The sequence below is a fragment of the Amblyraja radiata genome, chromosome 6 (genome assembly GCF_010909765.2).
Source record: "Amblyraja radiata isolate CabotCenter1 chromosome 6, sAmbRad1.1.pri, whole genome shotgun sequence".
NCBI lineage: Eukaryota > Metazoa > Chordata > Chondrichthyes > Rajiformes > Rajidae > Amblyraja > Amblyraja radiata.
The window spans coordinates 25,076,522-25,094,937 of NC_045961.1; the positions used below are offsets into that span (position 1 = coordinate 25,076,522).

The following is an 18,416-nucleotide window of genomic DNA, read 5'->3' on the forward strand; positions in this document are numbered from 1 at the left end:
GTCCTTCCTTTAGTTCTCCCGCGGTTGTGGGCCTCGAGCCTCCGTTGATTGGACGATCTTGACTCCCGTAGCCGGCAGCGTTCGGGCCCTCCGCGTCGAGGCGATCAGCTCCCGCATCGGGGGGATGTCAGCTCCCCCGCGCCGGGCGATCGAACCTCGCGTCAGGGCTGGTCGAACATTCCACGACGTTGGAGTTTCCCGACAAGCCTCTCCCGAAGACTGCGACCTTTTGATGGTAAGTCCGCGGTGGTCGCGATCCCAGGCAAGGGATCAGCTCCGATGTTAAGACCGCGCCCCACGATAGGGCTCAAAATCAGTTTGAGGAGGCCTCCAGCTCCATCGATGGAAGGCCGCAGAGCGCTCGGAGAATTTGATCCGAAAATTAATCACATCTCCAGCAAGGTAAGAACCTGAAAAAAAGTTTCCCCCGATTCCCCCACCCATCCCCTTACATAATACAAACCGAAGAACATTAAAAACAAACTTTTAACACACTAAAAAATAACAAAACAATGAAAAATCAAACATACTGCTGACAGGGCAGCCATCGCCTCGGGTGGTATTGAGGGGGCTTATTTGCCATTTGCCGTTGACTGACTGCTCTAGAATGGCGCCAACCGCAGTGTCCGAGGCATCCAAGGTAAGGGCTGTTGGGGCTGTCAGCCCGCGGATGTACGAGCATTGTCGCCTGAGCCAAGGCTTATTTTGCCCCTTCAAACGCCGCCGTGGCACGCACCAAAGATGATCGGGATAGTGCGGACGCCATAAGTACGAATGGAACTGCAGTTCGCAGCGGTTAAGGGGGGGGCCTCATTTACCAGCACGCGTGTCCACTCTGGAGGGGGGGAAAACGCTGACCTCCGCCCCGGTGTCCACCATGAATCTGAGGCCCGAAAGCCGGTCCCAAACACACAGGCGATGGATCCTGCCAGCCAATGCGGTGACTATCGGCGGCCGGCACTGGTGTTTCCTGGAAACGAACATGGTTGGTGGAATTGGCGGGCCGCTGAACCCCAGCGTTGGTGGTAAAAACACCACATCGTTTTTCTTGGATCCTGCTCAGCCATCCTCCTCTCCTGTGCCACTTGTCTGGTTTGTGGCTCTTGTGGGCATGGGCCTCTTGTGGGCGTGGGCCTCTTGTGGGCGTGGGCTTGGGTCACTGGACCTTTCAGGACGCTGAATCAATCTGGTCCAGGGTTTCCAACGCACTTACTTGCTGCTGGTCGGACAGCCACAGCTTGTCGGCGCGCGCCTCTAGTCTAATCGGATCTTCAAAGCTCTCCCCCAAGAAGTCTCGCGGCAACTGCTGCAGATAGGTAAATTCAAACAGTGGGCAGGGCTTCCAGTCGCCGAGCCTGCCCATGTTGAGGGCCCGACAGGTGCGCTCCATACGGTTCGGCCCTTAGATCTGGAGCAGTGGCTCCTTTAGGCCTGCGTACTTACCCATCGAGGTAAGGAACGACCCGACCGGCCGTCTGCTAATCCAGAGCGCTTACCACATAGAGGCAAGTAGGTCTCGTAGATACTCCGCGGATGTAGAACTGGGACTTGGCTTGTCGGAACTAAACCCCCGGCAGTGAGGTCCAAAATGTAGGCAGAAATGTAGGCAGTTTCAGGGAGACTGCGTTGAGTTTGGCCTCGTGGGCCTCGTAGGCGACAGCGGCGGAATGCAATTTCATACGAAAGTTGTGGACAGATGAGACGAAGATTAACTTGTGTCAAGAGCAAAGTATGGAGGAGAGAAGGAACTGCCTAAGATCCAAAGCATACCACCTCATCTGTGAAACACGGTGGTGGGGGTGTTATGGCCTGGGCATGTATGGCTGCTGAAGGTACTGGCTCACTAATCTTCATTGATGATACAGCTGCTGATGGTAGTAGCATAATGAATTCTGAAGTGTATAGACACACCCTATCTGCTCAAGTTCAAACAAATGCCTCGAAAATCATTGGCCGGTGGTTCATTCTACAGCAAGACAATGATCTCGAACATACTTCCAAAGCAACAAAGGAGTTTTTCAAAGCTAAAAAATGGTCAATTCTTGAGTGGGCAAGTCAAACACAGGATCTGAACCCAATTGAGCATGCTTTTTATATGCTGAAGCAAAAACTGAAGGGGACTAGGCCCCAATACAAGCATAAGCTAAAGATGGCTGCAATACAGGCCTGGCAGAGCATCTCCAGAGAAGACACAAAGCAACTGGTGATGTCCATGAATCGTAGACTTAAAGTAGTCATTGCATGCAAAGGATATGCAACAAAATACTAAACATGACTACTTTCATTCAAATTACATTGCGGTGTCCCAAACATTATGGTGCCCTTAAATGGGGGACTTAAATGGTAATTTCTACATGGTGAAACCAAAATGTATAAAAATGGCCTTTATTAAAATCTGACAATGTGCACTTTAGCCACATGTGATTTTTTCTATTACAAATCTCAAATTGTGGAGTACAGAGGCAAATAAATAAATGATGGGTCTGTCCCAAACATTATGGTGGGCATTGTATGTTATCCCACATCCACCTAGGCACGGAGGAACTCACACATCACAAAGAGAACATGCAAATACCCCACAAACAGCAACCAAGGGCAGGATATAACCTGGTTCTCTGGCACTGCGAGGCAACTTTATCCTATGCGCCAGTGTGGTCCGGCATAACGAATTACCAGTCCATTGCCTTAACCTCTTAGCCACTTTGCCTGTTCCATATTGCATGTGAGACAAACTTCATTATGCAAATAGCTTATTTTAGTATCTACAAATCACAATTTTTCTCCATGAACATCTGAAAATGGTCTACTTCTATGTCATTATTAATACATCAGGCAGAGCAGCAAATCCTGATCCATTAGGATTGCCTTGAGAGCAACTGAATAAACTGTCAGCACTCCATCCATCAACATGGGTGAAGAGCCATTAAGAGTGTCTTAACCAACAAACGTTTGCAAACAGACAAGACTGCTTATAAAGGTTTTTAAATTGTTATTAGGATTGTGGGGGGGAGTGAGTTTTAGGAGAAAGGTAGGAGAAAGAGTAAGAGAGTGCATGTCAACTCCTATTGATAAGCGACTTGTAATAAAAAGATCTGAAAACAAACTCCACAACTATTGCATTAGATTGCCAATATCCATAAAAATCAAATCAAGGAATAGATTTGTAAAGCAACAGAACCAAATATTTTAATTGCATCATAACAAATTTTAATTGCATTACCCTCTGAACATCAAAAGCATTAATTTACACAGAAATTATCCATCAGGCATGGAGCAAATTGAATAACAAAGACTACTAACAGTCATAGTTTATTACCGTTCCACTGCAAGAGCCAAATATTACCTCTGGCCGTTGTCACTTGCATATCAAATCTGTCAGAAGTATCAGAACCATGTTGCTTGTGTTCATCTGTGTTTTCTCTATTGCCAAACAGTTTCCATTTTCGAAAAAGATGTCCATCAACTACAGACCGATATTCCAAGTCAGTCAACATTGAAAAATTAAATTGCAGAATGTTACAAAAACCTAAGAAAACTTTAGTCATTGAGTGTGTGTAAATTCAAATCAGTGGATTAGTTATAGTGCAACCCGATCTATTACTAAAATCAATTTTGGTAATTGTTCTGCCCTGCAAAAATGTATTTATCTTTTCCTGTAAACAGACGCAGCTGTGGGTTGATTTGTAGGAAGTCATTATTTTTGAGGGATACATTTAATAAATACAACACAATTTCAAAAGATATTGTCCTTTGCACATAATTCCACCGTCTGCAGGAAATGTCTTTAATCTACCCTGCATAGTAAAATGAAGTTTTTTTTGCACTCTGGTGAAGCATAATAACAGCCAATCATGTAGTAGTTTTTTAAACGATGGCATATAGCCAGAGGTTCGGGTAAATTTACAATTGTTTTTTTTAATTCAAGAATGTGGCAAATGACAAATGTACGTGAATTTAATCCAACTGAGCAACTAGCAGTCTTTAAAACAATTTACCATCAGAACTTTAGTTTCTAACAGGCAAAAATTGGGATTTAACCTCAAATTAACAAGATGGATTTATATACCATGATTTATATGCCATGAAATGTTACCTGGTTGATATTTTCAATTGGCTTGAAATACTACTTACAGAAATGGCTACTGGAATTGATATATACTTATTTTTTAAATTTTTGTTGTTGCTTTGTTTTAAGACCTTTCATCCTTTTTTTGTTGCTGCTTTGTTTTAAGACCTTTCCTTTCTTTGAAAACACAGGCTTGGCTGTCACTAGACTATCATCATTCTCTTCACTTGAGCTACTGCTGCAAGAGGCAGTTTTGTCTTCGGTTTTATCATTTCTATCTTTCATCTGCTTTTCTGGAGATTTTTTAACAAAACTCGTGGTTTTAGGGTATTTTTTGGTGTTATATTCAAAACCACCCTCTGCAGAGTCAATTGACCTTTCAGATGGATGAAGCGATCCAATAAAACCTCCTCCGAGTGGTTGTTCTGCAGATTTCACTGGTTGCTTTCTCTTTCTGCACTTCATTTGGGAATTGCTGGATTTGCTTTTGGCTCCCAAGGCAACTTCTTGAGTGTCGTCTGAAGAGTTACTACTCCCCTCTGGTATATCAGCAGTTTCGTGTGCTTGTGTTGAAGTTTCTTCTTTCCTCAACATACAAGTCACAGCTCTGCGAAGTCTCTGGCTTTTTATTGCTTGTTTCTCATATTGTTCCACTCTGAAGAAGGTGTCAATACGTGGCTGTGACTGCAAAGGAAATTAAACGTTTATAATAATCCAGAAAATTAAAAACTAAAATTGCAGTGGTATATGTAGGAATGCTAGAAATGGCTCCCTGAAATTTTTTTTAATATAGAAGAGAAAATTAATTAATTAAATTGGGATCTCTTGCAGAGCAGGTGGGATCTGCACAAGAAGGATGGGTTGCACTGAAACTGGATTACCAATTCCTTTGCAGTGAGGTTTGCAAGTGCTACTTGCTAAGGTTTCAACTAGTGTGGGAACCAAAGTAATAGATGAGTGGGTGGAGTGATTGAGAAGGTGATAGACAGCATAACAAACCAACCCACCCCACCAGACGAGAGTCCTGAAGATAAAGAGGCTCAGTATGGGAATACATCTTGGACAGCTTACTGATATTGCCATCATGAATTGCCGCCATGCCATGAACTGACTTTGCAGTTGGTTTTAAATGTTTGTGATTTTTTTTTAAAATGTCTTCAATAGTCTGGGTTATTTCAAAATATATTTAAATAGATTAAAATAAACAATGTAATTAAACATAAAATAACCTGCATTACCTATGCACACAGGGATGGCAGGATACAATGACATCTGATCTCAGGTTGTTTCAGGCTTTTACATTTGCAAGTGTAAGTGGGAGTCTAAAACAAGCTTGGCTGTGGGCTGGGAATGCCCCACAGTTCAGCTGTCCATCAACCTGGCTTGATCCCAATATGTCAAACATTATGGAGGAGACTGCTTCAAAATGTATTTAAAAGCTGGAATGTGTTTTTCCAATGAACCCTGTGGGAACTTATGTCTCAAATTGTGGTAGAAAGTTCACAGTTGCATCCATTAAAGACCAAATAATCTACTTTGCATGCAAGGCCGTCAGGCATAGGGACTCTTCCTTCAGTACTGGATTCGAAACTAGAACTCAGCGAATAAAGAACTGTAGTCAAACTCACTATGATATTCAAATCCTTTTGAGCTTTGTTGAACTTGTGAAACATCTATGACAACCATGGCAAGTTCAGTGGACTTTACTGCCAAGGAAATATTTTTCAAAATATTGTCAATTGTAGGAAATATACCAGCCAATGTTCATACATCTAGCTTCTGCAAACAGCCAGATAATCTATTTTAGTGATGTTGATTGAGAGAACACAAGAAATAACATATATTGTTTGGATAGTTCATGGAATCTTATATTTCCATCAGAGAAGCCATCATTTAAAATGTCATCTAAATGGCAGCACTTCTGAGAGTGTAATGATTCATCAGGACCACAGTGAACTTTTGTTCAAAGGTTTCTGGAATAAAACTGGAACCTACAAATTTCTGACCTCAAAGTGGAATCAATTGTATGTGTATTATCAATTAAACTGTAGACATCATAGGTATACCAAGGTTAACTGTATTAGCACCTAATATTACTGACCAGAATGACTTATTGGAATGAAACATTTCGTGTTCAGTCCAGACGTACCTGGTGGGCATTGAGTTGCTTCATTACAGGCAAAAGTATGTCATCAGTCTTCTTCCTAGTCCAACCAAAACGATTCTGACAAAATTTGCCAACAGTTAAAGATAATTAACAATGTTTTACAACTTAAAAATATATTACAAGGGTGATTGAAAACAACAAATAAATCAGACTGAACATGCTCCCCCTTCATATGAGAAAACTACAGCCTGGCAATGCCGAGCAAAGATCCTGCATTTTTCCTTAAATTTGTCAATGAGGATTATATTTATCTGTTTGTGCATAGTCGGGACTGCTGGTTTGGGTCTGTTTTCTTTGCTTTTCCTAAATAGCTATTGAACTTAGTTGCTTAGGGGTTTCTGCATCCAATTCAGATATTGTGGTGGGTCTGGAGTGACATATTGGCCAGAAGATATTCTACTCAAAAGAACACAGGAAACAAATTGATTCTTACTACAGCCTGGTCATATCATGGTCATTATTACAGGTTCTAGCCGTTTACTCCACATTTATTTAACTACTTTAATTTAAATTCCCCAGTTACTATGGTGGGAATCTCAACCATTTTCAATACAGACCTCAAGAAATTAGTTCTATATTTAGCCACCATTCTACCGTATCCTTTACAAACAGCGGGGAAGGCATAGGACGAAAGGTCAAGGGGTTGATGGATGTTGGTCAGTCGGCCATCACATTTGATGTGAGCCTCTAACGTCTATGTAATGTTTTGTGATGGCTGAGACTTATGATGATTCAGTTTGTACTGGGGACTAAGGAGCATTACCAAGTAATAATTCATAGGGATGGGCAAGAACAGCTGCAGGGTGGGATGAGTTGAAAACAGACATTATCCTGTTACTGTTTCTATTCATTCTGGTAATTTTCCCAGTGGTCTCTAAAAGTCACAGGAGCTGGCTGAACACTATATTTCTTCTGGAAATCAGTTTTGCATGCCCAGGCTTTGGTTAAGCTATGCTTCCAATATTTTTTATCTGTACCTTGGAAAAAGAATCTAGAAACATTATATTTTTATATTTGTTTTTGCTATGCAGTTGACAAATGCAGCCTAGAAAACATTAATATAAGTACATCTAGTAAATAACGAGAATAACAAAGAAATCAAATCTGGTCAATACAAAGTGTATTAATTATCCATATAAATAACCATTATACATAAGGATATTCTCTAATCTCATCCAGGTCTGGTCTTCCCCAGGAAAGTGATCCTTTAGATTCATCTATAACTGGTTTTAGATATGCTTCTGCCACAGCTGGATTTGGAAACCCTGGGTTGATGTCCAGGTTACGCAGTTTTTTCTTCACTTTTGTATCATTAGGATTGTCTCGTAACTTTTTATTTTTCTGAGATTCAGTCCACCAATCCCTGAAAAATATTGATTGTCGAATGTTTTATACTCTTTGACTGATGTCGCTTTTTCACAGAATGATCCCATAAATCTGGATCATATATACATTTGGATAATTAACACAATTCCATGAATTAAGGATGAATTCACAGCCTCACATATGCATAATGGAAAACAAATTAATTCAATTATAAAGTGACAATTAAAAAATCATATTAAAAATTTATTTTTGTAATTTGAAGTTTAACAATAACAATTAAGCACATAAATAAAACTCTCAAGCAAGAAGCAGCCATATCATATTAGTTCAGTGCTGCCACAGGATACAAATAGGAGAAAATGCAAAAGCAAACATATTTCATATAACAGATGGCATTTGTTATTATAGAATTATAGGAGTTTCTTTTTTGTAAATATTTGTACAATGTTCATTAAACCATTTTTTTTAGTAGTGATTTATTTGCTTAATAAATAAAGAGGTAGAATGCCATTTGCTGTGAATCATGAGACTACAAATAATACAGTAGGATTTTCTATCGGTGCTAGTTTACAAGATTAACATTTCCAAAAATTCCAATGAAAAGATCAAGATCAGAATGTTATTTATATCTATTACAGTCTAAGGCTGGCCGTTCAGTTGGTTCTAAGCAATTCTATTTAGCGCATTCAAAATCTTGTTTGTAATGAAATAGAAATAGATGATAAAATACTTGACGGAATACTTTTGAGTCTGTGGAAATGACTGTGGCCATGAATGAATAATGCCGATCGCAATGTTAATCTAGTAACCTGGAGTTTTCCAAACTAAATTTGCAGAGCTTAAGAAAAATAATTTAGAGAGCTTAATTTATTGGAATGCATTATTCACAAGATTAAAAATACTTAATAAATTCCACAGTGAGATAAATGTTACGTGGATAATTAAAGGAATGAAGTTAATGGGGTCAAATGGCTTTATCACATTCTATTCTGTGCAAGTGACCAAACAAAGTAAACAGGATAGGATTTATGGCAAATGATGAGCTATCCTACCGAATACGAAAAAGCGGCTCCAGTCCAGGCCCAAGGAATTCATTCAGCAGTTCCATTGCTGTTACATAACCTACACCAGGGATCCCCTCAGTGTAGTCACTGCCCAGAAAATAGGCAAGATTTATCAGCTTTCGTCTATCGAGACCTGAAACACAAGAAAGTTTACTGGTGAAGAATGTAAATTATGTATTAATTAGAGATATAATCTTCACGCTAGTAACGAGGCTGAACCAACCAATTCACAAGTATGGTGCCATTTCCATCCTCAGGATGAGGTTTAGATCAACAACAAAATATATTTCTGCTTTACTGCAGATGCCGGAAGACCAGGTGCTGGAAATATTCATTGTCAGGCAGCATATGGGAACAAAGAAATGACAAATTCTGATGATTGATCTGCTATCCAAAATGTTAACCAGTTTCTCTCTCCAATAATGCTGCTGAGTATTTCCAGCACATCCATTTATTTGGACTATATATCTTTGCCATCAAAGACTTTCATCTCCATTATGCTGAAGAAATGCTGTTAATGCTTCAGATCAGCTAGAGCCAAACCAGGCCTTCAACAACTCTAGATTTCATTATTCCAAAGCCCAGCTTGCCAGACCCCACTCTGTTTACTTCTGAAAACATGGGCTATTCAAAACCGTTGCCAGTATCCTAACTCGCACCAAATTTATTCCCTTTAGGATATTCATTGACTTATGTCTCAGTTTTTAAATTCTCATTTTATTCGCAACAAATCTACCTGTTCCTCAATTTAGCTCTTATGCACCTCTAGGTGGTAATGAAAACCACACGTGGTTTAATGTCAAATTTGACTTGAGTTCTCATAAGTATTTTGGGGATATTTAAATCACATTAAAAATCGATATCAATGTAATTGTTGGAACTACTAACCTAATGCAACTCAAAAAACACATTGCTGAATAATTTAAAAATTACAAATTTAGCTGGTTTGTGTTTAATATATCTAATCATAACAAGGTACTTTTGTTATTCTTAGTGCATTAGGTGTTTTTTGAGCAAGTTACTGACCCAGGTTATAGTGGACACAGCAATTTAACAATAATAGTTAATTTTCTCTCTAACTCTCTCAGTTCTGGGCGAGTCTTTGACATGAAACATTAACTGTTTATCCATCCACAAATACTGCCTGCCAAATTTTCTAAATTTTGTGCTTTAACTTTATAATTTACTCATGTTTGTTTTCAGTTCACAATTCAAAAGAATCAATAATTTCTCCCAATGGATCCCTTTTCAAATAACAAGATTAATAAAGAATTACATTTCATCATACATTAATCTTCTGGAATTTTTTGAAGATGTAACTAGGAAAATGGACAAGGGAGAGCCAGTGGATGTAGTGCACCTGGACTTTCAGAAAGCATTTGATAAGGTCCCACATAGGAGATTAGTGGGCATAATTAGGGCACATGGTATTGGGGGTAGAGTGGTGTCATGGATAGAGAAGTGGTTGGCAGACAGGAAACAAAGAGTAGGGATTAACGGGTCCTTTTCAGAATGGCAGGCAGTGATTAGTGGGGTACCGCAAGGCTCTGTGCTGGGACCGCAGCTATTTACAATCTACATCAATGATTTGGATGAAGGGATTCAAAGTAACATTAGCAAATTTGCAGATGACACAGAGCTGGGTGGCAGTGTAAACTGTGAGGAGGATGTTATGAGAATGCAGGGTGACTTAAGACAGGTTGGGGGAGTGGGCAGATGCATGGCAGATGAAGTTTAATGCGGATAAATGTGAGGTTATCCACTTTGGTAGCAAAAACAGGAAGGCAGATTACTATCTAAATGGTGCCAAGTTGGGAAAAGGGGAAGTACAACGGGATCTGAGGGTCCTTGTACATCAGTCTATGAAAGTAAGCATGCAGGTACAGCAGGCAGTGAAGAAAGCGAATGGCATGTTGGCCTTTATAACAAGAGGAATTGAATATAGGAGCAAAGAGGTCCTTCTGCGGTTGTATAGAGCCCTAGTGAGACCACACCTGGAGCATTGTGTGCAGTTTTGGTCCCCTAATTTGAGGAAGGACATTCTTGCTATTGAGGGAGTGCAGCATAGGTTTACAAGGTTAATTCCCGGGATGGTGGGACTGTCATATGCTGAGAGAATGGAGCAGCTGGGCTTGTACACTCTGGAGTTTAGAAGGAGAGGGCATTTCATTGAAACATAAGATTGTTAAGGGCTTGGACACGCTAGAGGCAAGAAACATGTTCCCGATGTTGGGGGAGTCCAGAACCAGGGGCCACAGTTTAAGAATGAGTAAGTCATTTATAACGGAGACGAGGAAACACTTTTTCTTACAGAGAGTGGTGAGTCTGTGGAATTCTCTGCCTCAGAGGGCGGTGGAGGCAGGTTCTCTGGATGCTTTCAAGAAAGAGCTAGATAGGGCTCTTAAAAATAGCGGAGTCAGGGGATATGGGGAGAAGGCAGGAACGGGGTACTGATTGGGGATGATCAGCCATGATCACATTGAATGGCGGTGCTGGCTCGAAGGGTCAAACGGCCTACTCCTGCGCCTATTATCTTTTGTATTAGATAAGACTGAAACAACATATTTCCCCGTTAGTTCCGAACACATGAAAATGGTAGATTAGTTAATCCTGCTTCACACTCACAACACTTGAGGAATCATGAACTGAATTTCCCCTATCCTCCTATCGACCACAGTCTCTCCATTTCTGCACACTTCTCTCATCATATAACAGACACAAAAGTATGGCGAAAAATGTGGGCAAAAGGAGCTTATTAATTTCAGAGCCCTCGGGTAACTGAAATGTATCCTAAAGATCAAAAAGTCTAAAAGATTTTGCTCACCAAGTTGGTTATGAATATGGACGTACTGGTAATATTCCACATACTTATCTTGATTGAAGAAATTCTTATACACATGACGTGCCCCAAACAGCCATATATCACTGTCATCAGTGATGGTTCCACTAGTTTGATCAGTCAGATCCAAGTAAGCACATTGCGCTTCTGCCTCCGTGGGAGCAACAATATAAGGAATTCCAAGAAGCCGCAACAGCTCCTATAAGCAAGACCGAAACAAATCGGCGTACTCATTATTAAATTAAATCTTCACAACACATTGGCAATAGTTCACCTCTTTACCAATTTGAAAATTTGCCATAAGAAAACCTTTCTACGTGCTGTAGAAAGTTTCTTGCATTATTTAAGCTTTAACTTTCAGCTTTACATCACCCAAGAACCCAATTGTGGGACTGGCAATTGAAATTTCTGGTGCAGTGATTTTCAGCAATGTTTTCAGTTAAGTTCTGAAAACTAAGAAATCACACTGAAATGTGAAGGTTTAATTAATATATCAATGCTGACAGAAAATATTTAGGGTGTAGTATACTTTAAATTTATTGCAATTTTCTCAATTAAAAAATGAAATTAGTAGTAGGTAAATGCTTGTTTTAAGAAGGAAGATTGTATTTGATACTAGAAAATTTAACTGAAAAGCATTTTCTACATGCTCATAGAAGGTAGACAGAAAATGCTGGAGTAATTCAGCGGGTGAGGCAGCATCTCTGAAGAGAAGGAATGGGTGATGATTCAGGTCGAGACCCTTCTTCAGACTGATGTCAGGGGAGGGGGCGGTACAAAGATAGAATGGAGACAGTAAGACTAGTGGGAGAACTGGGAAGGGGAAGGGGATGGAGAGAGAAAGCAAGGGCCATCTGAAGTTAAAGAAGTCAACGTTCATACCGCTGGGATGTAAAGGGTACACCCCAGGGTATGAGCATTGACTTCTCTGCACTTCCTTCCTGGACTTCACTATTGAAATCTTTGGAATCTTAGACAAACAGCAGTTTGGGCTATACGTTTGTGCTCATCTTGTCAGTTTTTCAAAAACTGCTGATGTTTAAGCAGTGAGAAACAAGCAGTTTGCAGGTAACGCGTCATATCTATGTTATTAAAAGTCTGATCATGACCACTTCCTGTTGTTCTGTATATTGATTTTAGAAAAAACGCTGCATCTTATGGCTGTGATTTTTGGCCATCTTATTCAGAGTCCCATTCCGCTGCGCAGGACAAGAGGATTTTTTCCCATCGATGAAAAATAAAAGAGTTATTAGTGTTTAAAAAATGTTGAGATTCTCACTCCTGAAGGCCACGCCCCTTCCGGAGTGACTATAAAACCAGAAGTGCTGAGTGCCTCAGTCAGTCAAGATGGGGGAGCGAGAGGGTCACGTCTCTCAGTCTGAGCTGTGAATAACACTGAACACATGTCTACTAAACTGTGAGTGGTATTACTAACCTTTCAGTGCCCTTAATGTGGTTTAAAAATATAGTTTGGAAATGCTGAAGCTGTGTTGCCTTTGGTTTGGAAATGTTAAAGCTGTGTTGCCTTTGGTTTGGAAATGCTAAAGCTGTGTTGCCTTTGGTTTGGAAATGCTAAAGCTGTGATGCCTTTGGTTTGGAAATGCTAAAGCTGTGTTGCCTAATTAAAGTTGCCTTGCCTAATGAAAGTTGCCTTGCTTAATTAAAGTTGCCGTGCCTAATTAAAGTTGCCTTGCCTTCTATATAATTAAAAGTCTAATCTTGACCACTTCCTGTTTGCCCTTTATATTGATTTTAGAAAAAAACGCTACCACGTACGGCTGTGATTTTTGGCCATCTTACTCAGAGTCCCCCTCCGCTCACCAGGTGCCGAGGATTTTTCCCGTTGATGAAAAAAAAAAAAATTAGTGTTTAAAAAATGTTGAGACTCTCTCCTATCAATCACGTCATGAAGGCCACGCCCCTTCTGGTGGGAGGGGGGAGGGACTATAAAACCCAGAAGTGTGGGCGTGGCTCAGTCTCTGCAAGATGGAGGAGGGAGAGGTCATGACTCGCTGTCTTTTGTGGCCTTGCACCCTGCTTGAAATGGTATGAAACTGCACTTGAATTTGATGGCCTTGCACCCTGCTTGAAGTGGTAAGAAACTGCACTTGAATTTGGTTGTGTCTTGCACCCTGCTAGAAATGGAATTTCAAGGAATAGCCGTGAGTCAACTGTCAGCCCACCAGCCGTGAGTGAGCTGCCAGCACAACAGGCTTGAGTGAATAAGCCGCCAGCCCAAGAATCTATTCAGCCCACAATGTCCATACTGGCCCTCTGGAATCCATTTGGCCCATAACACCCATACTAGCGCACCAGAAAGCCCCCCACTGGCCACCAATATTGGAATTGGTGGAGAGGTGGAATATTGCGTTGGGGGACCAGCCCTCCCGTGTGATGCTGGGACCCAACGGGTCCCACTTCGTCTGGTTTCTTAATCAAATCTGGACCCTGGAAAATTGAACTAGATTGGATAAATCTGGAGATTGCCTGTTGTAGAAACAGGAGACATATTGCAAAACTGTAAAGATTTTAGGAGATATGAATGGCAATGAGTTACTTCAAATAACCAATGAAAAACAACACAGCATGTACAAGAAAAGTTGGTAATATTTAGCAAGTCAGGTGGAGAGTAAAATGAGTTAACTTTTCAAGTTAAGATCCTTCATATTGCAAAGAATGTATAATTGCTATATTCCAAGTTATTGTTACAAAAGCAACATCCACTGTTCAATTTACAGATAAATCACTGGTGCATCAAAGTTATTTTACCTGACTGTCCAAGTACATTTGTCCTGTGATTGTGGCTGCAACACGCTCTTGCTGTTGTTTCTGAGATTGTAGTTCAGACTGCTTTAAGAACAAGCTGTTTTCTAGTTCCTCTATATCACCCTGAAACAAGGAGGAAATATAGAATCCCAATTATATTTAATTTAATAAAGTTATTCCCAGATTGCACTACAAACTTGCGGATGATACTTAAAGTTGCTTAACAAACAATGTTTGGTCAATAAGTTGCTCCGTTTCTTAATATTTCCAGTGCATACACCAATTATGGCCAAGAACAAACAGCGACTCTGCAAATACGATACCTTTTACATTCAATTGGTAAATGGAATAGCAATGTTTGTGGAGACACAAGTGACTGCAGATGCTGGAATCATGAGTAAAAAAAACAAATGACTGTTGAAACTAAATGGATCAAGGAGCATCCGTGGAGGGAAATGGACATCAGTCTGACAAAAAGCTCCTGTCCCGAAATCTGTCCTTTTCCCTCCACAGCTGCTGCCTGGCCTCCTGAGTTCTCCCGGCAGTTTGTTTGTTACTTAATATTATCTGTGCATGGTCCAGATCCTACTAGAAACGGGTTGTGACCAATTTAAAGGGACTTCAGTCTAATAAAATGTTACAAATATGACATTTATTAAACTTTACCTGATTTAGTTCACTCCACTCATTTGCTGTGCTTTCTTCCATATCTGTCCATTTGGGCTGCTCTGGTTCTTCCATATTTTTCTGAACAATTTTCTCAACTTCTTCTGTATGAGCACTGATAACTGCCGATTGTTCCTCTTTAACTGTCTGTACAGTTTCTAAAGTCCCTTGCACATTGTCATCATCAGGCAGTAGTGTCGATTTAGTCACGGGAATCAAAGGTTTGAAGATATCGTGTGGAAAGAGCTCATTTTGCAATGGTGCTTCATTGGTGTCAATAACTTCAATAAAGCTTCCTGGCCATTAAAACAAGTATCAATTTCTGGGACACAATATAGTAAAATATTAAAAAAAAACACAATTAACTGAGGCTAATAGATTTCCCATTAATCCTACAATTGTACTCAGACAAGTGGAAAGTGATGCATTTTGGGAAGTTATACCAATGCAGGTTGTCAGGTTCCATAGTTCCAATCTATAGGAAGGATGTGATTAGCAAGAGAAGGTGCATAATAGATTGGCACGGTTATTGCCAGAGAGCTTGAGTTAGAAGAAGAGAATGGATAAGTTGGGACGTTTCTTCCTGGAGTGAAGGAGGCTGAAGGTTAGAAAATAACAATGCAAGGGTCACTGATTATTTACCATCTTTTGCAAAATTACCCAATATATAAAACTACATTTTAGAAACAAGGTATCCCATCCTCATTGTATCACTAAATTAACCAAGCCTTTTCATCGGGATGAGTAGCAGTGTTTTATTTATGTAAATTACTACTTCAGTGGTAATAGTGACAGAAAGCAATATTTCAATTACCATGTTGTGAGATTACAGTAATATTGTATTGATAGAGCATGCTGCTCCTTCTCTTCTTTCTTCCTCACATCCCTTAACAATTAACAATGAAGAGTCCTTACCCGAAACATCACCTATCCATTTTCTCCAGAGATCCTGCCTGACCCATTGAATTACTCCAGCATTTGGTGTTTATCTTTGGTATAAACCAGCATCTGCAGTTCCTTTTTATTATATTTCCATAACACTTTATGTAGTTTACTTGGTTAGGAAAAAAAATTACCCTCAGAGTCACTCTGGTAATCCTTCGCAGAATTCTGGTTTCCAATGGATTCTTCTAGCGAGGCTCGTTTATCTTTTTCAGAAGAAAAACTCTTCAATTCCAGTTCTCCTTTTATCTGAGGAGACATTTTTATATTGTCCACAGACTGAATGCCCAGAGCGTGAGAAAATAAAGGCTGCTGTACACTTGGAATAATTCCACTGTTTGTACTGCTATTTTCTAGGAACATAACTGTTTCAAGAGGATTAATACATTTCCTGATGTTACTGTCCAAGTGCAACTCAGCATCATTTTCAGTTTCCTGCACAAATTCAGAAGTTTGAATATTTATCTGTTCAATTTTCTGTTTTTCAATTATCACTTGCATTATATCTCTGGTTGCATCACCATGATCTTGTTTGTTTGCACTGATGGGAGAAGATTTTGCAGCTGCAGGAAGTTTAGCTTGCATATTGCAATTTTGATCATTTCCAGATCTTATAGATTTCCTCTGAGTGGTCTTTGAACTTAATGGTGATTCAAGCAGCTCACAATCACTGTCAAATACTTCTTGATCTTCATGCTCATTATCTGAGCTTAAGCATCTGACTAGTTGTTTTGTAGTATTGCTGTATTCATTTTCTTGGTCCCTCTTTGCAATGTTTGTCACTTCAATTTCTTCTAAAGCTTGCTGGATGGCTCGATGTGTCCTTGGTGACATATTTACATTTTTGGAAGTACCACCAGCTGAATATAGAGTGCTACTGCACTCAGGTAGAAATAATTTATCTTCTCCAGACTCGAGCGCGTCATCTGAGCTGCTTTCTAACATGGCAGCTTCAATAGCCATCATTGTCCGTGGAGAAGGGCAATCATTTGCAGCAGCGCCATCATTATTCTCAGCTTTGGTTGTTGGAGGTGATGTGAGACTTGAATATTTAAAAGGCTCCCAACCAGAGTTTGAGGGTGCTTCTGTGGCAGTGGAATTAATAATTTTCTCTGGTGGATTTTGTTCATTGGTCTTTGCATCTTCACTATTTTTCAACTGGACTCCTGCAAGTTAAATTAATATTTGAAATTGTGTATGTTCTATTTAGATTTTTCTGCCAGACACATTAAAAAAAATAATGCAGTCAGTTATCACCCATTAACATTATCTTTAAATAATGTCCTATATTGTTGTATAATAATGGAAACGATTTCTGCTTTCACTCCCAGCCAGTTCAACAAGCCTAATACCACCTGGCTTCCAAACAATACCAATTGTGAAAAATCTCAAAGATGCTGTAACAAATATTCTGATTCACATCCCCAGATGGTGTGCCATCACAAACATTGTCAATTAAATTCTCTCCCTCAGTGGGCGGTGGAGGCAGGTTCTCTGGATGCTTTCAAGAGAGAGCTAGATAGGGCTCTTAAAAATAGCGGAGTCAGGGGATATATGGAGAAGGCAGGAACGGGGTATTAATTGGGGATGATCAGCCATGATCACATTAAATGGCAGTGCTTGCTCGAAGGGCTGAATGGCCTACTCCTGTCCCTATTGTCTATTGTCTAAATCTACATGGAAATGATCCCTAAAATGTGTACTTAAATTTGAAGTTAGTAGGTCATTGGGTTAAGACAAAAATAACACTATTCTGTGGTAGATGAATCTCTCCTGCCCTGAAAATTACACACTGGAGGCTCACTCTCTTGTTAATTTGTGTTCTGATCATTTTCCTTAATAATTTTCACCTTTAATTCCATGTTGCTGTTTCAATCTTTATTTCATTTCCTGCACAATGACTTAATAAATATGTTACATTTCCTGCTTTGTTGCATGCATGAGTATCTAACCCGATTGATTAATCAGCCAGCCTGGTGCCTGCACTCTTCCTAGACTCTAGGGATTTCCTGTAGAAAGTGTTGAGATATCAAACTGACATTGAAACATAGCCTAATAAGAATTTGTGGCGTATTTATACAAAGGTAATCAGTGAGTGTCACCCTTTCATTGCTGACAACAAAATGTGTGCCGCTGTTTGTAATTTTAATACAGATTTACAGAAATGTGAGGTGTTACATTCTGGGAAATCTAACAAGGGCAGGACCTACACAGTGAATGGTAGGGCTCTGGGTAGTGTTGTAGAACAGAGGGATTTAGGAGTGCAGGTGCATGGTTCCCTGAAGGTGGAGTAGTAGGTCGATAGGGTGGTCATAAAAGCATTTGGCAGATTGGCCTTCATCAGTCAGAGTATTGAGTATAGAAGTTGGGAGGTCATGCTGCATTTGTATAAGACTTTGGTGAGGCTGTGTTTATAGTTTTGTGTTCAGTTCTGGGCACCAGGTTATAGGAAAGATGTGGTCAAGCTGGAAAGGGTACAGGGAAAATTTATGAGGATGTTGCCAAGACTAGAAGGTTTGAGCTATGGGGAGAGGTTGAGTAGACGGGGACTATATTCCTTAGGAGTGCAAGAGGATGAGG

At 40.1% G+C, this 18,416-nt stretch overlaps 1 protein-coding gene across 2 annotated transcripts in view; it reads right to left on the reverse strand.

Moving 5' to 3' along the window:
* Positions 1–3,020: 3,020 nt before the first annotated feature.
* The window catches only part of ercc5 (ERCC excision repair 5, endonuclease), a 36,162-nt gene continuing 20,766 nt past the window's right edge, over positions 3,021–18,416 (reverse strand). For both annotated transcript variants that reach the window (XM_033022324.1, XM_033022325.1), the window contains 8 exons: positions 15,971–17,002; positions 14,895–15,190; positions 14,232–14,351; positions 11,448–11,661; positions 8,612–8,756; positions 7,396–7,596; positions 6,216–6,300; positions 3,021–4,750 (listed from right to left, as the gene is read on the reverse strand). In XM_033022324.1, coding sequence (XP_032878215.1) covers positions 4,160–4,750; positions 6,216–6,300; positions 7,396–7,596; positions 8,612–8,756; positions 11,448–11,661; positions 14,232–14,351; positions 14,895–15,190; positions 15,971–17,002 — 2,684 coding nt within the window. In that variant the 3' untranslated portion in view covers positions 3,021–4,159. The remainder of the gene's footprint in view (positions 4,751–6,215; positions 6,301–7,395; positions 7,597–8,611; positions 8,757–11,447; positions 11,662–14,231; positions 14,352–14,894; positions 15,191–15,970; positions 17,003–18,416) is intronic.